Source organism: Sturnira hondurensis, unplaced genomic scaffold (genome assembly GCF_014824575.4).
Source record: "Sturnira hondurensis isolate 20B ecotype Veracruz unplaced genomic scaffold, ASM1482457v3 Scaffold0000780, whole genome shotgun sequence".
In the NCBI taxonomy this organism is placed as follows: Eukaryota; Metazoa; Chordata; class Mammalia; order Chiroptera; family Phyllostomidae; genus Sturnira; species Sturnira hondurensis.
This window is the reverse complement of record NW_028073411.1, coordinates 14,932,234-14,959,253: the sequence shown is the minus strand read 5'-3', so window position 1 is coordinate 14,959,253 and position 27,020 is coordinate 14,932,234. Positions and strand designations below refer to the sequence as shown.

The window sequence follows — 27,020 nt, the reverse complement described above, 5'->3', positions numbered from 1 at the left end:
AGCTCCCCGAGGTGCATGAGGACAGAGGCACTTGGGAGTGACGGGGCTCCGAACCAGCCTGGGGACCGGCACGAGGCACGAGCATCCTCAGTCCTGGTCTCTCAGACCCGAGGACACACCCTTTGTGACCCTGACCTGCCACTTGTGAAACGTCCGATGTGGCTGGCGTGCGCCTCCACACCCGGGGTGACAGTGCCGGCCCATCTCACAGAGAGAACGGAACCCCCGGCCCACAGGCTCTCTGCGCTCCCGCAGCAGGACAGGCGCAGCGGGCAGGGCGCAGGGCCCGCCTCACAGCAGGCTCCCCGCACACCTCTCCTGCACGCCCCCCGGCCCTGGTTCTCCCGCCCTCGCGGGGACAGGCTGCCGGTTCTCTCCTTACATGTTTGGTTTGGTGGTGAAAAGGTGGTGGGATTGTTAGACACCTGTATTTCAGGTTCACTGATTCACATAATTCCAATGAAGTTGTACAAAATAATTTCTTGGCCAGAGAACAAAGTTCTCTCTAATGAAATAGCCCCTGAATATCTAAAAGTTATTGGAGTAACAGCCCCTCCTTTACCTTGGACGGGAATATGTATCATTTAGAATTAGGCAAAGAAACAGGAGAAGCTGGTTAATTATTACAAACTAAGCACGTAGAAACAATTACTAAGGAGTCAGAGTCCGCGGTACATAAAGAAACATTTTAGACAGAAAGATAGCTAAGTTAGACATCACAAAGGCCTTATATTTGCTATAACCTCTACTCAATCCAGCGTACCTTTTGCCCCATGACAAATACTGAAAACTTTAATAAACGAGACATTCAAACTCTGTACATACAGGTATTTCAAATTGTCTGATTAATGGCTCTCCTGGTCAAAATAACTTGTTTAACAGAACCGAAACTATGGAAGTTCTTGTACTTTTCCTGGTTACCTCTGTTATACAACAATCTCTATAAAAATAAAGCCTAAATCAAACTCTGTGAGTTTGGTCAGACCCTCAGAGGCTGGCTGTTCTCTGGCATCCAACTGGGTGTCTGACTCGTCATCTGTCACCTGCACCGTCCATCCCTCGGGGACCCTGAACCTTGCCGAGGCTGGACCCTGGCACTACAGCTAATACTTCACCTGCAAAGGACAGGTGTTCAGACAGAGGCTAGGAAGTGGCCCCTGCTCGGAGTACCCGTCCGCCTGTCCCAGAATGTCCCCTTCCAGTCCCTGCCCCCACTCCACTCAGGTGCTGCAAGCCACCAACTCCGGTGAGCCCCCACTGACCAGCCAGGCTGCCTGCAAGGCCTGCCTGGCAGGAAGTCTGTTATCTAGGACACAGAATCCATTTGCCTGAAACAATTAAGTTCACAGGACGGGGGAGGGGGCTGTGGGTGCTGAATGGCAGCTTTCTTTAGTGGGGTTCGTTTCTCCTGCCTGCAGGGTTCCGTCATACCCGACTCTCTGATCCACAGGCCGGGACCCCAGGCTGAGAGATGGCACCTGCGACAGCAGGATCCTGTATAAAGTGGGTCAGGCTGGGGTCTGTCAAGGGCACTTCATTGCAGAAATTCCAAAAGGGAAGCCATACAGGGGCCTGAGCCACACTGAGTGAGACCAGGTGGTGGGGCTGAACCCAGTCTGGTCCCGTGCCCTGCCTGCAGGCAGCCATGGGGAAGTCCTCACATCACTTAGCTTTAACCTCCTCCTCTAAGAAAAGCAGCTCAGAAAGACACAAGGAGCGCACTGCATGCTGTTAAGAGATGAGAAAACGGAGGAAGCCCAGGAGGCGAGGAGAAGGCCTGAAGTGACACAGCCCCGCCACTAGAGGGCTGGGGCAGGAATACAGGGAGGTGGGCACACCCGCCCTACCGGGGCCCTGGCAGGCCTCTGTGGACAGGACACCCTGGGTGGCCTGACTTGGGTGCAGGACCTGCCCAGCTGCCTGGGTTCAAACCCAGCCCTGCCCAGGGCCGGCAGCTTGTCCTCTCTGTGCCTCCATTCCCTGCTAGGAGGGGATGACGTCCCCTGGAGTGGACAGGCCTGATGAAGACCAACAGGGAATGTGTGCAGGCTGCCCCGGTGAAGGCCAATGGCATTCAATAAAGAGGCTGGCTTGAGCTGCATCCGGGGAACGGCAAGGGACTCAGAGACTGGACGCCGCACGGCCACCCACCCCGTACGTACCTGCCCGATGCACACAACCACCGCATAGCCTCCAGGGCCCACAGCCACGCACTTGGGCTGCACGTCCAGCTTCACGACCCCCTGTCCACTGCGGGAGAGACGGAGAGCGCGTCACTCCCACCTCTGCGGGCTCGGGTGGGCGTAACACACTGACCGCAAGGCCACAGCTGCTCCAGCTGGTCAGAGGAGATTCTGCTGCAACCCACAGGGGAGTGGCTCGGACTGGGAGGAAGTCACAGAGCGGGAGCTGGGCCTGGGAACCCAGGGAGTCCCTGCCTGGCCGCACCCACCACTGCTGCGTCTCCTCCTCTGCCCCCCATTCCCGGGTGCAGAGACAGAAATGAGCTCCGCTGCTCCTGCCCCAGGTCAAAACCAGTCTTCTCAGCAGACCCCTTAAAAATAGGATCCACCACTTTTAAAGGATGAAAATTGTGTGATCTTTCCTTTCAGCTGATGCCATGGAATACACCCCAGGAAAACCTCCGAGCTTCTGGAAAACGACAAACTGAGGGAAGTTCCATGTGCAGGTCCCAAAGGCTCCGTGACCAGCCCGCGACAAGGTGGGCAGGCCATGGCCCTGCCCTGGGTTCTCTCATTGGCTGAGGCTCAGGGTGCCCCGAGGGAAGACAAGGCCGGAGTCACCTGGAGCAGCGGAAAGGCGGGCCCAAACACTGGGGTTGCGGGGTGGCTTCTGCACTCAGCCCGAGGCCCAACTGACCAGATGCAAGCACGTCAGGAAAGAAAGACCCGTGGCACATGTTCTCTATGATCGGGTGCTGTGCCAGTGTGAAGGCCACCAAGACACCCTCCCAGAGCCCGCCATATGAGAGGACAGTGGCACCTACACAACCGAACAGAGAGCGGCTGGGGAAGGGCCAGTGGGGTGTGGGCGCTGGGGGCGGAATCTGCCCCGGAGTAGGGACCCAGCCCTCTCCCACCTCCTTGCCCTGCACTTCAAACCCCAGCGTGACTGTCACAGCAGCCACCACCACTCCAGCAACAGTCAACCAATAGTGCAGAGCAGACCGAGCGCAACTGCCCTTCACTCCCATCTCCTAGGCGCCCACCTACCCTCGTGGCCCCCCTGCCACACGCCAGGCACCACTCACTGCCTCCCTGGTACCACAGGCACCTCACCTGACGGGACAGAGCCAAGGGGGGGGGCAGGGGTGAGATCTGTGTCACGTGGCCCCTCCGGCAGCCTATACCTAGCCATGCGTCTGCTGCTCACCTGGACTTTACCTCAGCTCCTAGCCGCACAGTGCTCAGGACAAGAGGCGAAGAGCAGAGAGAGAAGACACTGTTGCGAGCGGTACCCAACAGGCACTTCCCGGAGGCCCAGGGGCTCACCTGTAGTCCCGCAGTGCGAGGTTGGTGTAGCGCACCGTGTCGTCCATGCTGCAGCTGACCAGCTGCCCGGACTCGTCCACAGTCATCCTGGACACCTGGTTTGTGTGGCCCTTCCCCGTGAAGGAGTCGTTCTCCCCGGTCTCGGAGTCCCAGTAATGTGGGGCCCAGTTAAGGAAAAGCTCAAATCCAGGATGGAGGGGTGCCCCGGCCTTGAAGGGCCTAGGGCCAAGTGCTCGTCCGGGGCAGTGTGAGCTCCCAGTGCACACCCAAGTCTGAATTTCAGAGAAAGATGTCCTGGTAAACCAGTAAGCTGGCCAGCTTGACGGCAAGTCCATGGGGACACTTACAGCCCGACATGCCCAGTGACTGGTGCACAGGCCAGCTGAACAGATCACAGAACCATGCGGCCGCTGCAGTTGGCAGCACATGAGCCACAGCCCAACCACGGCGGGCCTGGCAGGGAGGGTCAGCTTCCCAGGGAGGCTCCAGAAAGACGCCGCAGCCTGCTCTTCCCAGAGGCTGCTGCTGAGCCTGGACCCTCGGCAGGAGGCTGGCCAGGCTCCGCTGCTCAGAGGATGGGCGCCGGGGGCCTCCAGGTAAAGCTTGGGCTGACCTCTCAGTGGGGCTGGTTTGTGAACTGTGGGCTCCAGGTGCCTGGGTGGGAGGTGTGTTTTAAACTATTTCAGTATCCGAGGTCCCGGGGCATCAGCACTGGGGGTGAGGATGGGTTGAGAGTTGTCGTCGGGGGCACCGGGAGGGGAGGATGTGGGCCCAAGGCTGCGTGGCTGTGCAGGCTTGCACACTTCTCGGGGAGAAGCAGACTCTAACACCTTCTCTCCCCGAGTAAGGACACAGTCACCCCTTACCCTGCGTCTCCTTACATTTAATGGAGCTGAGGGTGGCTTATCTGCCCTCCTCTCTTGGGACGGTGGGCAGACTCTGTGGATTTCATGCAAACAGAGGTCAGCCCTGGCTGGTGGGCCTGTGAACCAAAAGGTTTCCAGTTTGATTCCTGGTCAGGACACATGCCTGCGTTGTGGGCTAGGTCCCCAGTTGGGGGTGTAAGAGAGGCAACAGATGGATGTATCTCTTGCATAATGTTCTCTCCCCCTCTTTCTCCACCGCTTCCCCCACTCTAAAATTAAATAAATAAAATCTTTTAAAAACAAAAGAAAAACAGAAAACACAAAGGTCTGCAGAGGAGTGAGCAGCAGAGTTCCCAACAGCCCCCTGCAGAGGTCGCGGCAGCCGGGGCAGCTCAACGATGCCCCTGCGGGGAGCCAGGCTGGTGCGGGCACCTGTGGATAGAGCCCCGCTCCGTGTTCAGGACGGTCCTGGGAGGTGGGGTGTCCCGCCCCAGGCCACAGACATGGGGGTGGGTCTGGCAGGCACACAGGCCTCCAGGACCGTCTCAGAGAGTCTGCAAAGCCCTGACCAGCAAGAGGGAGAGTTGGTCTGGTTCCGACCCTGCCGCCAACAGGCGCTAGGACAGAGCATTTCTGCAACCTTGGCACATCTTCCTGTTCAGAAAACGAGAGGCTCTGCGTGGAGGTCTCATGTCCTTTCGAACCTCAGAGTTGGTGACAACTGCTTGGGAGAGACAAGGCCAGCACGAGAGTCACATATAGGAGTGCACCACCCAAAGCTACAAAGTGGGAAGTGACCTGTCAGGTCAAGGCCACGGCTGCTCAGAGGGGCTGCTGCCAGCTGGCTGGCCCTGCATCTGGCACTGTGGGAGCGAGACGTTCCCACTCCTCCCACCAGGGGCCCGGGAGCCAGCCCCGGGAGCCAAAGGATATTAATGTGTCCGTCGTGGCTCCCCGAGTAGATGTAGGACTTGCCGCCGTTTCTATGCACCGTCAGGCACTGGATTGATTTGCTGTGACCCTGTGGAGAAGGCAGACAGGGCAGGGTGAGCCAAGGACACGCCGGCCTGCCTCTGTGGCCCGCCAGCTGCTCTCTGCTGACTCCGCCTGACCCCGAGCTCCCACTTCAGATGGTGTCCCACTACTCGGGCAGAGGCAGGTCTGCTGAGGGGCACCAGGGTTGGCCTGAGGTGCTCCTGGTGTGGCAGCAAGTTTCCGGAGAGAACAAAATCACTAGGGCAGACAGTGGGGGAAGGCAGGAGGGTGGCTCCTGGGTGACAGGGGCTGGGGCTGAGGTCCTCTCACCCCTCCAATCTCTCCCTGGTACCCAAACTCCTGGCCAGGCACTTGAGGCCTCCTCCCCTCAGGCCCCATCAGCTCTGAGCCCCATTCCTCCCACAGCCCTCACGCCTTCTGTTCTAACCACACGGAACCCAAAGGGCTCCTCACATGCACCCCCATGTTCAGACCCGGCACGATGTGCACCTCTAAGGCCATCTGACCCTCCTCCTTGAAGTTCTCATGGCTCCCCACACCTGTGGTGATGCTCCACTAACCCCTGTCTCAAGGCTCTGGGTGTCAGAGCCCGCGAGCCCCTGACTGAGAGAGGCTGAACCCCCGGGACAGGAGGAAGGAAAGGGCCCCTGGCCTCCCACTCGGCTGAAGCTACATCCCCAAAAGCAGCCCATGTCCTTCTACTCCACCAAAACCCCAGGCCCAGCCTCCCATCGGCCTTCCTGTCTTTCCCTTCCCCAGGCTGAGAGCCCACCTTTCCCCCTGAGGCCCCACACAGGCAGGGCCGCTGCAACGCCGCCCTACCTTGATGACCCGCAAGGGTTTGCTGGGGTTGTTTTTGTCCAGGTAGTTGATGTACCCAGACAGGGAGATGCTGAGGAGGTGGTCCTTCTGCCACAAGCAACCCAGCTGCTGGTCCAGGACATTGGAGCCCATGGTAAACGTGGTAACGACAGAGTTCGCGTTGACGTCCCAAATTTTCGAGGTTTTGTCTCCAGAAGCAGAGAGCAAGTGGGTGCTATCAGGACTCCAGCTGATCTACTCAAACGAGACAGTGCAGAGTGTCGGAGAATTCAGTGGGGAGTGGCCCCAGAAAGCCCCTGGCGACCGCCCCCACTTCTGAGTGGAAAGAAACAAAGCCGGAGGTAGTGGGGCATGCCAGGGCAGGGATGGGATGAGTGTCCACGCCACGTCACCCGCCAGACGTGACCCTGAAGCTCTGTGCCACCACCCCGCCCCTGAAGCTTCTACCTGCCAATCTGTCCAGATGAGCGCAAACGCAGGCCCAGCTGGACCACGAGCCCAGGCAAAGCCGCATACTCACAGCGTAAATGCCTCCGTCGTGAGCCTTGCTGCCTCCCAGTGCGCACACCTGCTCCCCCGTCTTCCCGTCGTAGATGTATATCTTTCAACAGAGGGAGAGGCGTGTGAGTTCCCCGAGCACAAGTCTCCAGGCAGCGAGCGAGCTAAACGAGCTCTTTGGTTCTCATCGCTGCTATCAGAGCTCTTGACTGAGGCTCAGAAACTAAATTAATCTAGAAAGTGCTCACAGACTTTGAGTTCTGCTCCATTTACAAGCAGACAGCTGTCCCTGGGCTTTGGAGATGGCTTGGTGACAGAGTCGTGTTCCAGGCAGTGGGAAGGAAGGAGATTCCCAAGACGGGCTTACTAAAGCCGGCCTCTTCCAAACAGTCCCAGAGAAAGTCAGATGAGCACCCCTGCACAGCCCCCGGGCCCTCACCTGGCCGTCAGCGCTGGCCGTAGCAAATCTGTTCCCATCGGGAGAGAATCGCACACAGTTGACAAAGCGGCTGTGGTCCTGCGGGAAAGGGGACAGTTATCCACTTGACGACAGGAGGTCCGGGAAGGTTCTCCACGCGATAGCGGCTTTCATTACACAGCCGCTGCCACCAGTGTGAGTCTGCAGCCCACAGGACAACACAGGCTTCTACGAGTGCCAGTGAGCGCCTGCCTGGGCCCGGGCCCGGGCCCATCACCCTGCTCGGAAGGCCCTCTGTCCTCTAGCCGAGACTCCCTCCCCTCCCAGCCACTCCCTGCTTTCCCCTCCGCCCCCCAGAGTCAGTTCAAGCACCACCTCTACGCTTCCTGCCGGCCACACAGGCAGGGCCTCATCCCCAATCCCTAGGCCTGGCCCAAGCCTGGAACATGGCAGGTATTTGGTGGGCAATCAATGGGTATTTAAAATAATTAAACAATGCTTATGACTCTCATGAGGAATAAGGACCTAAGTGAGGAGAAGAAATGACCTCCAGCCCTGACTGTTGTAGCTCAGTGGATTCAGCACGGGCCTGTGAACCAAAGGATCGTGGTTCGATTCCCAGTCAGGGCACGTGGCTAGGGCACGTGGCTGGGTTGCAGGCCAGTTCCCAGCAAGGGACATAGTGACATGTTAATATTTCTCTCCCTCTCTCCTTCCCTTCCCCTTTAAAAATAAGTAAATGAAAAATTAAAGTCTTTAAGGAAAAAAAAAAAAAAGAGAAATGACCTCCAGGGGTGATTCCCTTATGTGGAGGAAGTACAAACTCCTCTACTCCATCAAGGAGGGAAAGGTCTGTGTAACAATGACCCTCCAAAAACCCAACCTCAAAGCCTGACCAGGCCTGGCCCCTTCTCCCAGGGCCCAGCCGCTCTTCCACCCCAGCTGCAGCCGCACATCCACCCCCCAGCGGGGTGTTCGCTGCCCCCCGGAGCCGACACTGGGGTAAAGCATCACACGCAGTCACCTGCCCTTCTCCCCAAGGTGGAGCACTGACTTAATATTACTGTTTATCTGGAAATACGGTCTTGGCGGATGAGATCGAGTTACGATGACGTCACCAGGGTGGGCTCCCTGCACTGGCTGGTGTCCTTCTTGGAAGAGGGAGGTTCAGAAGGACACACAGAGGGAAGGGGACGTGTGGGGTTGGAGGCAGGGGCCGAGCTGCGCTGCTGCAAGCCGGCGGGGCCCTGGCCCAGCAGATCTGGGAGGGTCGAGGAAGGACGTCGAGGAAGGACGTGGAGGAGCCGGGCCTTGCCCACACTGTGACCCTGGACCCCGGCTCCCGGGAGCGAGAGAACCCTGTGGCCGCTGCAGTTGCCCAGGTGGCAGCACTTCATTGTGGCAGCCCCAGGAAAGGGACGCACGGATGACCAACACTGTCCAACGCTCACAGGACAGCCTTCGGGTTCAACTGTGATGGTCACGCTGAGGAAGGAACCCAGACCAGGAGAGAAATTTGGGTGAGGTTCCCGGCAGGGCACCACCAAGCCAGGTATCAAAGGAACCATGTTCCTGAGGAGTCTGCTGGGAGGGTTGGCAGAACACAGGGCCCCCCACGGTCCAGGTCATGCCCGCAGGCCCCAAGGCTGAACCGTTTCTGGCCAGAAGAGGTGGGGTCCAGAACTTAGGGATAGGCAAGCCCAGGCTTCCCACCTCTGATGAGTCTGGAGGGAACAGAACATCCCCCCTACGGTCTGGCTCACCAGAGTCAGAATGCCCTCCTGGAAGGCAGCCCCAGACACCTAGGGCTGTGCCCGCCCCTCCTGCTGCTACACAGCACCCAGTGATTCCATTACAGTGCCACCGCCTCCCCGCAGAAAAGCCTTCACTGAATGCCTGTCCCCATCTCCTCAGTCCCAGCATCAGCTGCCCCCGATGTCACCGGGACGTGGCCCACCGAGTGCGCTGACATGCTTGTTGTCCCATCTCTCTGCCCCCACTCCCCTCCAGGCTCCTGGGGGGGACCCTGCTAGACGGGGTTTAGTGAGGGCTGGGCAAAGGCCCCCGACCAACTACCAGGCGCTGAGTGGCTTTAGAAACTCCTGTCAGCTTTTCCTGCAATTGGAGCCAAGTGTCCAAATGAGAAGTCCAGTGAGTGTCTGCTCCTGAAATAGCCCATTTAAAGGGAGAGTGCCTGAACAGCCCATTAACTAAAAGAGGGAGAGCTAAAAATAGTTTTTTCCACGGTGAGGGCAGGGTACAAAGAAGGAACTGTCTGGGGCAACATTGCAGGAGACCGAGACTCAGGCTTCTGTGGCTGGCCAACCTGGCTGCCACCTACTAGGCTGGGGCTCGAGGGCCTGTCCCTCCCCTGCCATCACTGTGGCTCAGGACGATCCTGTGGGTCTGGGTCCTGGGTGGCGGGTCCCCTCCTGCTGACCGTCAGTCCCAGCCAGCACTCGCTGAAGCTCCCAGGGACCCTCCCTCGTCGTCGTCTGCCCCGCCATCACTGGCTCCCCACCACCAGCTCCTCCCTTTCGCCACTGAGAAAACAGAGGCGTAAAGCACTTAGGTAATAATTAATGCATCCAAGTCCGTATCACTGATAGGGACAGAGAGCCACCAGACTCCAGGCCGCTCAGGTGTCCCTCTGGGAGCCCTCCCTGATCCCACCAGCCTGTGCTGTCCCTCCACTTCCAACCCTCACACTGAAATGCCCGGTGCCCACCTGCCTCATCTCCTTGCCGTGAGCTCCTGGAAAGAAACAGCTGCAGACGCCTGTGCCCTCCATCTCCCCACCACCCAGAGCAGGGCACGTGCCCCTCGGCTGGGCCTCTGGAATGGGAATGCTGCTGTGCCCGCCGCCCTCCTCACCCTGCAGCTCCCTGTCCGGCGCCTCGAGGGGCAGCACCACACCCATCACCTGCCTCAGCAGGACTGGCAAACACAATGAAGACCAGCTTTCCTGCCATCTGCCTGCCCCTTCTATCACCAAAGGGACAGAAGACTTGTTCTAATCCTCCTTGGGCCACCCACTGTCCACGGTCACTCACCCTGCTGAGCCCCAGCGCGACTGCACTAATGCAGGCCTCGGAGCAGCAGGCAGGGCCGGCACCTGGCACGTGGGCGATGAGGGCGAAGAGCCAACACTGCTGCTTCTGCCCAGTCGTGAGCAGGGGAACGGGAAGGAAGAGCCACCACCAGAAACCCTACGTGTCAGAGCTCAAACGCGACTTAACTGTCAAAGACGAGACTTCCACCATCAGCCCAGACTGAGGCTTCTGGCTTCACTCACCTGCGGCTGTTTAACAGGAAGTGACACCCCGTCTGGAGCAGCTGTGACACGGAAGACCACACCCAGGTGGCAAGTGAAAGCCTGTCCCGGAGCACCCAGCTGTCGAACGTGCACTGAGGAGACCAGGTGTCCCTCCACTGCAGGCGCACCCGCCCTGCTCTCAGACACTTAGGCAGATCGACAGGAAGTCCCCAGTCCCAGGTCACACAGCCTCAGCCAGGACAAGCAGGCCCAGGGCTAACGAGGCCCCAACGCTGGCCTGAGCAATTGCTCCGCTCAACCAATTACTCCACTTGGTGCAATACCCGGGGCCTGAGGTGAACACAGCTCTCAAAAGTGCCAGAGGGGGCATCTCGGTCATCTAGGCAGCCACCTTGCACACCTGACAGAGGAGAGGGAGGTGGCTGGAGAGGTGCAGAGAGTCGCCCAAGCTCACACGGGGCCAGACGAGTGGAGATGCTGAGTGAGGCAGGTGCAGGCAGGGTCCCCACCTGCCCCACCTTCATCCTGCTGCCTGAAGAACTCCGTCCACACCTGTGTCCTGTGATCCCGGGAAGTCACCTCCCCAGATGCCACTGCATCTGCAATGTGGGTGGTGCCAGGGCCTACTCCATGCGGAAGGTCCCTCCATCCTGTGCTCCTGTGGCCTCTTAAAAGCCCATTTCGAGTTCAGGCAAATGTGGGCTAAGGCTGGACGGAGGGCCCGAGAGGGGGCCGGCAGCCAGGTTAGAGGAGCCGTGGCCCAGCTCTGGAGGAGCCAGGTGTCCACGCCTGCCCTGCACAACCGGAGCAGCCGGCCTGAGCAGGAAGGGACAGCACTGAGACCACACACTGGCCAGCAGGTGGCCTGATTTGAGTCTGGTCACCCTGGCTTGTCTGGAAAACTGGTTTCACACCCCCCCGGTTCACATACTTTTGTTTCAACATGGACTGAGCTCAGAACACAGCTCGCTCCTTTTCAAGGTGGTAGCTTGAACTTGACACCCGTGCTCCTCACATGCCCGCCACTTATCCTACGGTCAAGAGGAAGGTGGCAGGAGCTGGAACCTGGGTGGACAGGCAGCCCCCTGCCAGTCCGCGTTGCAGCTTTACTCAGGGTTGTGAATGCCCACAGTAGACGAGCCTCGAGGTGTCGCAGGTCCACCCCCGAAGTTGTCTATACCTTCACTGGGCATTCCGGAAGGGTGTGGGGGACTCGAGGGCCCCCCTGCCCTTCCTACACTACGTCAGCCGAGCCTGTCAGAATCTGTGCCGATGGAAGCCCCAAGAACTCCACAGGGACACTCAGCCATTCACCAGCATCTCTCTTGCCCTGCCCCCAGCTCTGTGGGGACAGCAGAGGCAGGCCATCGTCACCCTGCTTCCTGGGAGGGCCAAGGGGCGACCAGCCTGAAGGTCGCAGAGCCACCCGGCTGCAGTAGTGAGCCGACACCCAGTGTGCCCTGCTCTTGCTCACAGTCCCTTCTGATCTCTCCGAGGTCCCCGCATGGGACCCCAGTGCAATGGGCTCGACAGGAAGATTCCAGGTAAGCTGCCAGCCACCCTGGAGACAGGTACCAGCTGGGCGAACCTTTCTACCCATGCCCCCCAGGCCGGGGCCTCAGAGTGAGGGCTGTGTGCTCAGGCTAGAAAGGAGGACAGAAGGAGAAAGAATATTCTGGCCAAGTGAGCACAAAGAGAAGGCTAGTAGGGCAGTGAGGGCACAGGCCAGAGTGGACTCTGGGCTCAACTATCAGGTCCCCTAGCCTGCCCCTGAGCCAGTGTGTTGGGTGCAATCCATGTGTGCAGAGAGGAACTGACCCCCGCAGGCAGGGGGAAGAGCCCCGCCTCCGAGGCCCAGAAACCAGACAAAATGCGTGGCGAGCTCGGGGCGCGGGCACAGCTCCACTGGGACAGCCACGGCAGCCAGGAGGTCACCCTGCCTTCTATGGTGCACATCCCCACTCAGGAAACACCAACCATGAACCAGCCTTCACCAAAGTCCCCCCACCCCCCAAAATTAGGCAGTGGTCCCAGGAGAGGGCAGGAGAGAAGTGCAGGGGGCTGGGGAGGAGAACAACCCCCCAACATAGCATACACCACCTGCCACTCAGGCATTGGCCAGGCCCCGCTGAGCGGCCCGATGAAACAGACAAAACACCTCACGATTGCCAGGGAGCCTGAGGAGAGCCCTCAGGACTGAACCGAGATGGGCTGGAAGTTCTGCCTACTGCCCCCTCTGGGGACACTGAGGCAGCATTGCTGCCCTTTCCAGCTACACCTGGGGTGCAGGTCCAGGGGTCAGAGTTCACTGCGTTGTCATCAAAGTCAACCGGAGTCCTCAAGGAGCCTCCTGCAGGACAAGACCTCATTTAACCCTCGATGAGGCCGAACCTGCAGGAGGCTGAGCACAGCCGAGCTCCTGGTTAAACTGCTGAAACTGGTACCCCCACACCCACCTTGCAGATGGGAAAGGGGAGGCCTGGAGAGGATCAGGACCTCATGCCAGTCAGGGGCATGCACGGACCTGGGACTGAGACCCCAACGACATTCACCACCCCCCCGAGCCCGTGACCCTTCACTGGGGCATCTATCCTCGAGTGTCTCTTGATAGGGTGTCCTTGCACCCACCTTCTTTCCTCGGGAAGGCACCAGAAACAAGTCCCAGTGTCACTGGGAGCTCACCTCCTCTGCCACTTTGGTGGCTCAGTGGGCCTAAGGGTGGCACAACTGAGAGCAGGCTGATGCCAGCCCTGGGCTGCCCCTGTGCAGCCGGCATGCCTGGCTGTGTGCTGACCACATGGCTCACAGGTATGTCCCACACCCACCCAGAATGCACACCTCGTCCTGGAGCGAAGCCCTGTGGGGCCCTCTTGATGAAACTGGAACCATCCAAGGGACAGGGGCTGGTGTGTGTCCCACCTGGGTGACATCGCCTCATGAGCCCCATTTCCTGCCCACACGCCACTGGTCTGTGCCATGACCTCTCTTCCATCAGCATCAAACACATTTAGACTCCACCGACCTCACATACAAACCACCAAGTTCACCCAAAGCTACCCTAGAGAGAAGTCCACTTACGCCAATTGTAAACTTGAACTTGAATGGTGGCCCCTCAAAGAATGCAGCGCAGTTATCGTCGCTGCCTGTCGCCAGCCGGTATGGCCTGCTCTGCTTGATGTCCACACTGTTGATGACTTTGTTGTGTCCCGTGATCTCACCCACAGAAGAGCCACTGTCCCACAGGAAGACGGCTCCAAACCTTCACCAACGAGAGGGGCCACAGGGAAAACAATCAGCCCCAGGAACCTGGATAACACATGGGCGGCCGGGCGGACAGCGTGGCCCATCTTGTGACCATGCAGGACGCACGCCTGTCTGAAGAGCTCACCCTGAAGGCGCAGCGGTTCTGGCCCTATGCAGCATTTGTCGTGAGCACCAAGAACACATGCCTTTTAGGAGAGACCAGAGGTCCTTCTAGATGTGTCTGCGAGGCCCAGAGCCCACGGGCCTCCCGCATGGAAGGTGCCTTAGAAAGCACCGGCCAGGGGACCCGCTCCGTGGTGCCGTGGGTCTCCTCACTGGGCAGGAAGAGGGAACACAGCACTTACTGCCACCCCTCCTAGGAAGGAGAGGCTGCCTTGCTCTCGGCTGGCATTCAGTGAGGATGTGCTGTTTTGGTTACTACGTGCAATCAAACGCAAAAGGAACTGTTAGGACCACCAAGGAGGACTTGAAATGCTAAGGAAGACCTGACACCTACCATGACAAGGGCTAAAAGGAGCCTCCCCGTGAGGGGTAGAGACCGTGCCTGCCCAGTTCGAATCTGTGAAGGCAGCCGTGGTGCCCCAGAGGGAGCCCTGATCAACCCCCCTGGGCATCAGGCCCTGACTGCAGCAGCCACCAGGGGCCACCTACCCAGTGTCCCTCTGCCCCGTCTCCCGCAGTAGGGGGACCCAGGGTGATGTGCCCAGCTAGGGAGAACACCCACTCTCCCTCGCAGCCAGGTGTGGCCCCGTGTGGCTGCTGGGAAGGACCCCGACCCTGCTCTCGTCTCTCTCTCCCCTTTTCCTGCTGCCTGCAGCCTGCAGTGTGGGCACGAGGGGAGTTCCAGGACTTCAAACACAGAGAGGAGGTGCCTGGGCCCCGAGACAAACCCTGGGGGCTCACCCACTGTGACACGTCACTGAGGCCCACCCTGAAGGAGCCAGTGGCTCGTGCTGGTCACACGTTTGTGAGGAAGGCCCAAGGGCCTGGCACCTATGGGACTTGGCACATACTAGTCCCCGCTGGCACGCTGAGGCCACTGAGGGTGTCCCCTCCCCCCCAGGGACACCGAGGAAGCAGCAAAGCAGGGGACGTGGGCAGGGAGGGGCCGAGGCCAGAGACTCACTTCTCCCTTCCTTCCCCGACCACTGCGATCCTCTTACTGTCTTCCGTCCAAGCAATGTCCTTGATCTTCCCAGCGAAAGGCTGATACTCGTACTTCAAGAGGTGCTCCTTCTGCGTGGTGTCCCAGATCCTCAGCTTCCCAGACACATCTGCAGACACAACGGGGTGGCAGGAGCCACGTCACCACGGGTCCAGGGCCACGTGGGCACAAGGCTGTCTGGGTAGAGGGACATGTTTGTAGGATAACAGTACTTGGCCACTCACGGACCAGAGCCTGCTGGTCCACGAGGACACTACTGGGTCTGTGCCCCTGGCCGGTGACCACTGCATCACAAGGCCACACAGGCAACAGCAAGCCCAGGGATGCAGGTGGCAAACCCAAGGTCTTGAGATGCAGCCTCATTTTATTTCTTCCTTTGTAGGGGATTGAAATGGCTCATGGGCCTCAGGCAACTTCCGTAACACTGGGGGACTAAAGTTCTTCCTTTGCACAATGCGAGCACACCAGGGACACCCGCCTGTCCCACCCAGTCACTGCATTACTAACAGAAGCATGCTAGGACACACATGGGGACCCAAGGGGTGTGCAGATGTACCCCGCTCCCACGCCTCAGGCAGTCAGCGGCCGGCCGCAGCACAAGCCTATAACTCCCAGCTGAGCCGCTGGCGAGACACAGGGCGGGTGCCGGAAGGAGCCACATCACGGACAGAACTGGGGGCAGGCCTTGCAGCCTCTGTCGTGGGTTAGTGGTAACAGTCCTTCCCTACCTGCTACCAGCCTGTCACCAAGTCCCAAGCACAACCCCCCCCATGAGTACTGACCCCCAAACCAGCAGGACAAACAGAGGATTCAACACCAACACTGGAGGCTTAAACCCTCAGCCCCGAGGGGCCCCCCAGGACCCTGGGCCTCTTGGGCACCCAGCGCTAACTCTACAGTGGTCTCTCGAGAGCAGCTTTTGTCCTGTTCAGGGGGGACAAGAGAAGAGAGGCCAGCGCCCGCTCCAGCGAGTCTGAATGGGCCTCATGCCCCCACTGCGGGGTGAGTAACTGTGCCACCCAGAGGGCTGTCACCAAGGTGAGACGCGTCCACAGGCGGAGAGTCTCGGACGAGCCCTCAGCACACCGCAGGCTCTGTGGGGGCCTCTCCCTAGGAGCAAATGCCTGGCACCCACAGGCCAGCTGGGGGGCAGACGGGAGACACCTTCCACGAGAACATCACTAACTGAGGGGCTCCCAGGGGCTCCCGTCCTCTCTGGGCAACGTCTAGGAAGACCGCCTGGCACATCACCCAAGGGGAGTCACAGCGAGGTGACCTGGACCTTGGTTAAGTCCCTTCACTAAACCAACTGGCCAGCAGGGAAACGAAAGGCAGCAGCAGGGGGCAGCGGCATGTGTGCGGGAAGGGCTCGCATGCGCACTTGGCATGCAGTGGGCTGTCCAGGGCTGTACTGCCCACAGCACAAGGCCCAGGGCACCCCACAGCACAGGGGTGAGCCCAGTTTTCCCATCTCCCTGGGCTCAGCACGCGCCGCCTGTGCTGCGTCAGCTCAGGCTCCCTGCTGCACCCCTACCCCCAGTGGCCTATTCCATCAGGTCCTGCTTGCTCATCAATGTCCCAAGTTCCTTTCAGAAGTAGCTGGGGCCAGAACACCACCACAGAGCTGCAGACCGGGCACTCAGGCCCCACCTGACCAGGGCACCCCAGGCAGTCACCCAGCAGCGACAGAGCGCCACGGGCGAGTGCTGGGGGCACAGCGGACAGGCAGCTGCCTGGGGCCTCAAGGACCACAGATAGTGAGCACACATCCGCTCACGCGCCGGCTGCTCCGCAGAGCCGGGGGAGAGTGGCTACGGAGCCAGAGGCCTCGGCTCACAGCAGCCCACAGCCCGAGCAGCGCTCACATCCTTCTCTCCTCTGGGCTCAGGCCCCAGGGTCCTGCTTTCTGAGGGTCACCCGGGAATCAGTGCCTGGGGTGCGAACCCCAACACCTAAATCACCTGAGGAAACCACCACTAGAAAGGGGGCGGCCTGCCCCGGCGGTGGCTCCATGCTGAGAAGCATCACCCCGCAGCACCAGGGGTCCTGCCTGACAGTAGACACATGGACTGCCTCGTTCGGGCTGGAGGCCCAGGCCCTGGCACAGGCTTCCGCACACCACAGGCCTTCCCGAGGGCTGGCGTCCTGTCTAGGAGTGAATGGCAGGCTTCTCGAGGCCCTGGGACCCCCACCCCAGGCAGGCACAGCAGTTGCCAGGCAACGCACGCAGGCACAGCGCTCGATCGGTCTTCTCTTCCTCCTCACGGCAAACTGCACACACACTCACACTGCTTAACTCAGCCCTGGGCTCTTGTCTCTGCAGAACACGTCACCGACTTGGATCTGGACGAAGGACCAGTGCGCTGCAACTGTGGATGTGAGCTCCGCCCAAGGACACCGGTGCCCGTGTGCACCCGAGTCTGCCTGGGCCCCCATTCAACCAGGGCACTGGGAAGAAAGTATCACACTGACCCTGGACTTGTGTGGACTGTCCTCTGTGACCCTCTCTGCGCCAGCCCTCCTCATGGACTCCGCATCAGCACCTGAAGGCCAGCGACGTTTGTCTGGCTGAACACCCTGCCTGGGGACACAGGCCAGGGCAGGGAAGCTTACGCCACGCAGGCAGTGGGGCCTCCCCCGACCCTGCTCTCTGGAGAAGACACTGTCTCACAAGGCCCCAGGGCCAGAAGAAAAAAAAATCCAGAGGGCTAAAGTAAGTCACAGGAGACAAATCAGAGCAGGTCAAACACCAAACCAGTAAGTGCCCACCATGTGCCGGATGCCTGGCCAAGCCCTTCACACACGACCCCGGCTGGCCGGCGCTGTGCTCAGCCAGCAGGCCTGCTGCCTGATGAGCCAGGTGTGGGTGACAGACACTGTGGTCATCGGTCGTCAGGTGCCCACCACACAAGAGCCGGCCTAGGTATCTTACAGGCATCGCCACACGGGACCCTTCACAAACAGACCTGGCAGGTACTAGCAGCCCAGGTACAGCAGAGAAAACAAAGGCCCAGGAAGACAGGTGATTCAAGGAAGGCCGCACAGCTGGGAGGGTGCGCCCTTCAGGGGCAGGCCCGTGCACCGCCGGCCACGCCCGGAGCAAGGGCAGGGTAGACAAAACAGCCACTGCTGTGTGTGAATCCCAGCCCTCCCCCATGGCTGGTTAGTTCCTTCAGCACTTTGGTTCTATCTGTTGCTCTCCGGGGCTTCGGGGACGCCCAGGTCACCTCCTCCCTGGGCTCTCTCCCTGGGGCCCAAGACGGGCTGGGCGCAGGCAAGGCAGACAACAGACACATGCAGAGCGTGTGAATGAACGGGACGCGGGGGTGCAGCAAGTCACTGTAACTGCGCCTCCCTTTCTTACCTGTGAATGGCGGAAGATCTACCTCAAAGGACTGGGTGAATAAAGGCAGCAACACAGGGGAAGATCTCTGCGCCCAGCTGCCCACTGAGCCTGGCTGCAGCATAGGCCCAGACCAAGAATGAGAGGAGCTGACCCAGACGGAGGCCGGCACTGCGCTGGGGACCAGGCAGGAGCAGCAGATAAGGTAGCACGAGACAAAGCCTCGATTCAGAAGCGCCCGTGCGCACACACTCACGAGCTCCAGTAACCCTGATACAGCCGCCTCAAAGGCCTCTGGCCAGCCTCACAGGGCATTTCTGCTGACCTCTGAGGATGGACCAGCTGGCAAGCTGCAAACTAACAGGTAATGGAATGGGGCTTTTTGGTGGCTTTATGCTTTGTCAGCCCCAAGAAACTAATCACATGGGCTCCACCCCCACCCCATCCCTTCAACTGTCCCCCACCCTCCGGAGAAGGGAGCCCGGCCTGGCTCTAAAGCCACCTCGGCCACGCCAAGTGCGTTCACGAGCCACGCGCACACAGGTACCTCCAGAGGCGATGTAGAATCCGCTGGGCGCATACTTGGCCACCACGACTTGATGGGCGTGCTCAGTGTAGATGTCGGCGACGGCTGGGTTCTGCAAGGGGACTCGAGTGAACACAGGCACACAGAAACCACTCCCCTCTCCCGACGGCCAGATTTTAGGGGACAGCGGCACAAAATGGAAGTTGAACGCTTCCTAAAGAAAAGCCCAGAAGCACACCTACCTGCCTAGCTCCGGCGGGTAGGATTCTAGGGAGCTGTAAATCTCTCATCTATTTAATTAGAGAAGTCAAGGTACTTTTCTCTCCTAGGTATTTGTGAAATAGACACATAGAACAGAAGTTTCATTCTTCAAAATCCAGACACAAATTTTCTCCAATTTGTGCGAGCAGCAGCCGATTCTTCATGTCGGAGCTCCACCACTCAGTGGTGCCCCTCCCCCACCCCACTCAGAAGCAGCCCTGTCCCCAACCGCCACTCGGGGCAGGACCCAAGCCGGAGCCTCTGCTTTGAGGCAGGAGAAGAGAGCAGGGCACGGGGCTGGGAGCCTCTCCCCATCAGAACCCTCGGTGGGAAGGCTGGACTCCCAGCCCCTGGCCTGGCACAGACCAAAGGCTTGCTGGACTCTGCAGCAAGACGGGGCTGGCCTTCGAGACCAGAAGCATCTTTACTGTGCGACAGGCAGGTTTTAACACGTGACTCACTGACCGTAAATGGTGGCGCCCACCCCCTACCCCTCATACACACGTGGGCGCACACACACACAGATGCTCTTGATTTGTGTCCATGGCAGTTTGCTTTCGGGAGGGAATAAAGACTCAGCCCCAGCATCCCTGAAACCCGCTGTCAACTTTCTCTGAAAGGCAGCTTCCCACAGACTAAGCTGCTGCAGGTACAAGTAACTGGACCCCCAACAGACCCCCGACCTGTTCTGGCCACCTGGCAGTCCCCCCTCCCCATCTCCTTTCAGGATCAGAGGCCTGCACTCTGCTCAGCCTCCGGCCACAGGAGGCCCACATCCCTCCTCCCCACCAACCACCAGAGCAGCACACCCTGATTTCCAGCCCCATCAACCACCGGCCACCTCCTGCCAATCCCGGCAGCCCCAAGCCCCTCGGCTTGTCCCTCGGCCAGCCCAGTGGCTCCTCTTCCACGAAGCCCCCTGAGATGGCCTGTCCCCTCCTCTGTGCTTCCAAAGCACTCCACACGCCCTGGAGGCAGCCATGACACATGCTACCACCCCCAGCTTCCAACCCTCCTGTGACCTGCTCCACACGCAGTCACCTCCTCAGCCACCATCGCAGTCAGCAATTAGCAGGTGCCCGAGAAATGCCTCTGGAAGGAAATCAGTTTCACATCCTGCTCTTTCACCCCAAGACTTAACACTTATTACTACGTGACTCATAAATTAATTCCTCTCGGAATAAACATTTGCTAATGAAGTTAGAAAGATGTCAGATACCCAAAAAAGATAGTCTGAATGGCAGATAAGGGAATGAAAAGGATTAGAAGCCGGCGCTCAGCACCACCGGTCCTTTGGGAAATGCAAATCAAAACTACAAGGAGTTACCGCTGTGCGCTCACTGGAATGAGTAAAATTAAAGCCTGGTGCCACCGAGCAGCATGCGTGGGGGTGGGGGACGGGACACTGGGGTGTTCCTGCACTGCTGGTGGGAATGAGGGCAGCAGAGAACGGCCGGGCTGGGTATTCATAGCTAAGCACACACTCACCCTGCAGAAACCCAGCAGTCCACACCCAGGCATCGACCCAAGAGAAATAAACACACAAGCCCGCACAAAGTCATGGCCAGTGACTCTTTATCCATAAGGGCCGGAAAATGGAAACCACCCAAAGGTCTCCCGCCAGGAGACGGAGAAGCTGACCCGAGCTGGCAACACGGAGGACCAGCTCCTAGAACCCCCACCACAGGGAGCCCACACCCAGAGCACAGCTCCTTTGACGAAAAATGCCAGAAAAGGCAAAGAAGTGACAGGAAGCAGATCAGTCCCTGCTGGGGGTTGGGGGTGGAGGGAGCCGACTGACTGCAAGGGGCAGAGGGGGCTTGGCAGAATGACTGGAATGTTCTCTGACTGTGGATTATGGGGGTGGTTACAGGACTATACATAGTTCACAAAAACTCAAGTTGTCTGTACTTAAAACGGAGGGCTTCTTCCGGCTACATTACCCCTCAATGAAACTAAGACACTTGGGGTCCATGACATGCCTGCCCGCTCCCGCCCAGAGTAGTCCTTCCGGTTCCCCTGTCCTGCCCCAGACAAGTTCCCTGGGCCACCACAGGCCCACTCTACAGCCCACAGCACCCCGTGAGGGCAGCCACCCACCCACGCTGGCACTCACAGCCTGGTGACTTGCACATGCACCACCCTGCACTGCCTTGAACTGGGTGGGCTCCACGGGGGGCCTTCGGGGAAGGGTGGGTGACAGGAAGAGCAACGGGCGGTGGCCCTGAGAAGTCTGTCCTAAGAATCCCTGTCCCCTCAAAGGGAAGGCATTGGCAAGCACAGGGCAGGGCGTGGGAAACTCCTGAGGTTGCCCCTGGCAGGCTCAGCCCCAGAACTCTGGGCTGGACGAGATGTTCCTCTTCCAAATACAACCAGCCCGAAGGGACAGCGGCCTGCAGGCTGGACAGGACCGCCTGTGTCAGCAGCCACTCCTCCCCACACAGGGAGGCCGGCCACCAGTGGCAGAAGTGACACCTCCCCTGTCCCCAACATATTCTGCCACAGATCAGGCCCATCCCCCAGCAGTGGGTCCAGAGGCACCGGGACTCAGGCCCAGCGCCCTCCCCAAAGCTTCCTGTTGCCTCAGGGACCAGGAAAGCAGGATTGGGGTGAGCAGCTCCCTTGGGGAGTCGGGGAGGGAGGAAAAGCAAACCTGGGTGGGCCAGGAGCACTGCTGCTGGGCGAGGGGCCCCTGCCCTGGGCCTTCCTTCCGGCACTGCACCGCCTAGCTCTGGCAGTCAGAGACCTCAGGCAGGAGAAAGCCTGGCACCAAGGCCCTGGGGGCACCATGAAGATGTGAGCAGGGGCTGACAGGGCCGCCAAAACTTCTGGCTGCCTTGCCTGCACCCCAGCCCCGCCCCATCTTCTAACAGCGCCCAAGTCCACCTCCTCCTTCCACCCCAACTAGATTCCACCCAGTTCTTCCTGCCCGCCCCCCAACTGGCCCAGGACCCTGATCTCTACCTGCCAACAATCCACCGTGGTCACCGAGTCCCCCATTCCTGCCTTGGAAACCCTTCCTTCAGCAGCTAGGAGGCCTGACCCCAGCTCTGTCCCACAAGGTGTCCCCCTGCTGAACTCAGGGCTTGACTGGAGGCAAGACACAGAAGACACTATTCGAGAGGAGTCACAAATGTGACAAGACTCAGGACCATGGGCCACCCCACTGCACGTCTGCGGGAACAAGGGGAGGGTGGTCCCCTTCCCGCTTCCCAGCACCATGGCCCCCCACAGCGCTGTTGGAAGGCAGGTTCAGGACCCAACCTCAGACCGTCCCTGTCCGCCCCCCCATCCTGTGCAGAGGGCCCTCCCATGGGCAGCACACCCAACAGACCCCTGGGGACCTTTCCCAGCCCAGGAGAGCCACTCACATACACTGTGCACCAGCAGTGTTGACCCGAGCTGCCCCTGCGCCCCCAAGCTCTTTTGCATTCCTGTCTGGGTGCAGAGCTAGGGCCAGAGGTCACCACAGCAGTTTACCCATAAGGTTGGGTGATGGCCCTCTGTTGGGTGGGGCAGGTGGCACAGGAAGGGACAGCGTTCACAACCCAACCAGAAATATGACCACCTCTCCACTGGCTTCACGTGGGAGGCTGCAGTCTTCTCTTTTTCCTGCAAGAAGGCTTTGACGTCCCCATCCACCCAGCGGGAGTACAGGACAGCGCAGAGAGGATGCAAGCCAAACTCCTCCCAGCCTCGATGGACAGGCGATTCCCTCTAGATGCCCCCCTCCCTGGGGCCTCTGCCTCCACCTTCTTACTGGAGAACTCACACTCACCCCTGAAACCCAACCCGAAAGTACCCTTTCTCCAGAAGCCTCCCTTGTTGCTCTGTGGCACCGATGCGTCTTCCCTCTTGTCCCCAAACAGGCCTGGACACCCCTTCTAAAGCGCTTAACCTAGTGTTTTAGAATCCACCCAGCAGGGTTCTTCCAAGGCCATGATTGACATCCTAGGCTAGATTACTAAGGGGGTGGGGCAAAATGGCCGGAGAAGCACTGATTTCAACCTTGGGCACTGTGGCCATAGGCAGAGCTCAGTGAGAGGGGGGCTGGCCGTGGAGGGGCCCCAAGAAGCAAGGCCTGGCTGTACCAGCTGAGAAGCACTTGCTAAGTAGTATATACATCCTTGTCAGCTTCTTAACTGGTCACCCTGCGACAAATCTCAGATACAAAAGAATCTAATCCTTCTACCACAGACTTCATGACCGGCTGGGTAGCTTTTTAATGGTGCTGGTGCCCTTTGGACCAGGGCTGGGCTCCGTGGTAGGACTGCTTGACACCCACTGCCAGAGCCCTGCACCCATCCTGTGGAGCCCTCTTGCCAACCATGCTCCACATGCTGGCACCACCGACCCTCTAGGTGTCTTCCCCGGGCCTGCAGGCGCTCGGAGCCTCCCGTGCTGAGTGCCCCGCGGCTTCACTGCTTTCTCTGCGTCCGCCCAGGCTCCAGAGTTCCCGAGTTGGCTTTCCCTGCTAAACAGCGAGCACCGAGGACGGCTCTAACGGGCTCTGCCTGGAGCAGTGTGAGGTGCGATCTGAGGCCAGATGGAGGCCTTATCAGCCACAGCGAGGGAGGGCAGAGGAGCAACCTGGTCTGACACAGTCCAGTGCGGTGCACAGAGCAGGCCCAGGTGCTGTTTGTGTTTCTGCAGTCCAGGAGGGGGTGGTAGCTTGGAAGAGGATGGAAGAGGAAGTAGTGAAAATGTGTTAGACTCTGAAGTTACTCTGAATGTAGCATCAGTAGGACTCCTCGAAGAGTTAAACATGGTGTGGGAGAGAGGGGTGGAATCGAGCCCAAGGCCTGGGGGACCGCACTGCTATCCCGGGGGAAGGACACATGGGAAACCCAAATGTGGTCTGGGCACACTGAGGCTGAGATGCTAATCAGATGCTCCACGTCCAGTCCCACCTCCCTTTCCCGCCCCTTCTCCATGCACTGAGCCTGTCCTCCAACCAGCCGTCTTCCCCAGTCCCTGCATGTTGACGAGGACTCTGGTCTTCTCCAGAGCACCTGCCCTCCTGATAGTCGCACCAGCGGCCCGTCACACAAGGGCCCCTGTGCCTGGTTTACACCCAGAACATGGAGGAACACCTCAGCACCATCCTGTCCTGTCCTGGCCCTGCAGAAACTTACAAACAACTAGGAAGTAAAAGCAAATGCATCCTCAAAGGAGAACAGTTAACTTGGGGGTGGTGGTTAAAGTAAAGACCGGCACGGATTTCCCAAGTCAGGGGCCGCCTCTTGCAATGGGGGTGGTCATCCGTGGCTGTGAGCAGCTTCTCCACGGGAACCAGCTCCAGTTCTTGGCTGCCTTCACCAACTGAGCCTGATGCTCTTAGAGCCCTGGGCCCACTGTGCGGTTGAAGGAGGTTTGGCAGTATAACGACTGTTCACGGTACCAGATGCAGTAGGTACTTCGAGTGAGGTCGGTGTCTGGAAGTGAGTGCCGACAGCCACAACACGTGCCTGCCTTGCTAGGGGCAAGCCCGAGGGGTCCACAGTCTGCACCCCTGAGCTGCTTTCGCCCACTTCATTTGCTGAACTGCAAGTGACTATCTACGTAAGGCCATCTCAACTCTTCTCAAAATTTCAGGCCCTCAGTCTGGAGCTCTCTGGATCATTGCAATCGAAGTCCTTGGTGATACTTCCCCCAGTTCTGAGTGAGACCAGATCAGCTTTCTAAGAATCTATGTGAGTAGTAGACTAGCTGTTAGCACCTTGAAAGCACATTCACACCCACCCACCCCCTCACTTCAGGTGCCCAGCAACCCTGGGCAGAAACCGCTAAACAGATCTCCCATTTTCCAGCAGAGAAACAGCAGTGGCTGGATTCACCGGAGGTGGGGTGGGGGTGGGGGTGGGGGTGGGGGACCAGCAGCACCTCGACCCTGAAGAGGCTCCACTTTTACAGACAAGGAAACCGAGGCCCACAGACGCCCTTCATTCCCTCAGCCAGCTGAGGTTCCTGAAGGCAAGCACGCCTGATCAGTGACAATCCCAACCTATGGAGCACAGTTACTCACCAGAGATGTGAAGCAGACACCCCTGGTGAAAGCAAAAATCACCCACCTACGTACTGTGTAAAAGGCCTGAGCCTGGCTGAGGAGAAGCCCCTCCAGCCCTAAATGGTCCTGCTTGCATCTCTAGCTTCCACCCCCCACCCCCAGCATCACTCAAACTGAGTTAGGGAGAAGAAAGATCTCAGTGTGCCATCCTGCCAGTGAGGAGAATGACAAGCAGACTGGGTCATTTCAATCATCACAGAGCAGTGCAGAAATACGCAAGGATTTCCCAAGGAACTGGCTCTTGAAGCATTCTCAGCCTGGGGACAGGAGGCCCGCTTCCACGGGTGGTTCATGGGAATTAACTGGTTTCTGATTTGGCACCAGGGCTCAGATTCGTAAGGGGAAGATGAGGCTTCAGTGCAGAGGCCTGGGTATGGGTAGGGGCTCAGCCGTGCCGGGAGACCCTGGGTGTGTTAACGGTGATGAAGCACAAGTGCCCATTCACCAAGTGCTGGGTGAATGCCAGTCATGCTGGGCTGGAGGGCCACCTCATCTCCTTCAGCTGGGCAGGGCAGCCAGGGGAAGTGGGGGGAGCCTCATCTCATCTCCATTTCACAGAAGAGGAAAATGGGGCTCAGAGAGGCCTAAGTCACCACCCCAACGTCAAGCAGCAGCTGATGGGCCTGTGTCACCCCCAACTCCAGAGCCCTTATGCTTATGGGAACCACTACGGGCCTCAGTTTCCCCATGAAGAGAACCGGTTCTGAACAAGCTTGAAACAGTCTTCCAGAGCTTTCTGAGGTGTGGCCCCATGGCTGAGGGGCGTGGTGTCCTCTCCTTCCCAAGCCACCGGTCCGGGAAGGAAAGGGTAGAAGGGGAAGGAGAATTAACCACGAGCTCCGTTGCTCAGGACTGAACCGGCGCCTGGTGGGGGGAAGGGGATACTTACATCGATGTTCCTCAGAATAACACACTTCCCATTGGTGTAAAGAAAATTATTGCCTTTAGGGTCGCCGCCGATGATTTTGGAGACGCCCCTCTCCACTTGCGGGAGGCTGGCGAACACCTTCTCTGCAGAGACACAAACGCAGCAGCGCACGTTAAGGAGCGCCCCGCCTCGGTCCCCTGCTGGCTGAGGACGGAGGGGAGAAGAGCAGGGGCTCAGGACCGGTCTTAGCCGGTCACCTGTTGCCTCCACGGGAGGGGCGGACGCCACTTTGAAGGAGCGTAGGGGACCGTGTGACTTCCTGGTCCACTATCCCCTCCAGGCCCTTCGGGGACGTGGGGGCTCCACAGGGCCCGGCCCGCAGCTCCAACTTTGGGGCCCCCGAGATCGATGTCGCACCGGAGGGCGGCAAGGCGCTCGCGAGCCTGCGCCCGCACCCCCCCTCGCGCCCGTGGACCCCACCGAGCCGCCCACGCCCCACCGATGGCCGAGGGGGTCTGGTAGCGCGGGCGTTCACCCCAGGGGCACCGGGCCGCGGCACTTACTGATCTCGTACGGCATCCTCGCCCACTTGTTAACGCCCCGCGCTCGCCGCGACCCTCAGGGGCTGCCCGCGCTGGGAATCAGACCTGGCCGAGGCCGAGCCGGGGAAATGGACCGAAGGCGGCGCCGGGCGTGCCGGACGCAGAGGGGGCGGTCCGAGGCCGGGGCTCCAAGGTCTGCTCGCGCCCTGCCCTGCGCGCAGCCGCTGCGGACGCGCCGAACCCGGAAGCGCGGCCCCGCGCGCGGCTCGCCCCCAGCTTTGACCATATATAGTCAAGCGCTCAGCTAGGCGCAGCGGCCCCGGCGAGCCTGCGCGGACCCGGCCGCGCCCCTCCTCCTCCACGGCCCCCGCCCGGAGGCCCCGCCTCCGGAAGTGGCGTCACCCGGAGGACCTATGAAAAGGTGGCGCGAGCAGTGTTTCTGGTCAGAATGTTCTTGGGTGCGGGTGGGTAAGGGTGGTGCTGTTGGTTTTTGGGAAGGGAAGTTGGCCTGTGCAAGGCTGGTCTTTGGGGGCGCTGAAAGCTTCAGCGCGTGGAGGGGAGGGAGTCTGGGAAAGTCCTTCATGCCTACGCGTAG

At 59.5% G+C, this 27,020-nt stretch overlaps 1 protein-coding gene across 1 annotated transcript in view; it reads right to left on the bottom strand.

Annotated features, from left to right (window-relative positions):
* The window catches only part of WDR1 (WD repeat domain 1), a 32,181-nt gene extending 5,527 nt beyond the window's left edge, over nt 1–26,654 (bottom strand). Inside the window, exons 1-11 of the mRNA XM_037045891.1 lie at nt 26,447–26,654; nt 25,905–26,026; nt 18,709–18,799; nt 14,780–14,927; nt 13,468–13,648; nt 7,134–7,211; nt 6,717–6,797; nt 6,197–6,430; nt 5,312–5,399; nt 3,513–3,669; nt 2,163–2,250 (exon numbers count right to left, since the gene is read on the bottom strand). Coding sequence (XP_036901786.1) covers nt 2,163–2,250; nt 3,513–3,669; nt 5,312–5,399; nt 6,197–6,430; nt 6,717–6,797; nt 7,134–7,211; nt 13,468–13,648; nt 14,780–14,927; nt 18,709–18,799; nt 25,905–26,026; nt 26,447–26,462 — 1,284 coding nt within the window. The 5' untranslated portion in view covers nt 26,463–26,654. The remainder of the gene's footprint in view (nt 1–2,162; nt 2,251–3,512; nt 3,670–5,311; nt 5,400–6,196; nt 6,431–6,716; nt 6,798–7,133; nt 7,212–13,467; nt 13,649–14,779; nt 14,928–18,708; nt 18,800–25,904; nt 26,027–26,446) is intronic.
* Between the last annotated feature and the right edge of the window lie 366 nt (nt 26,655–27,020).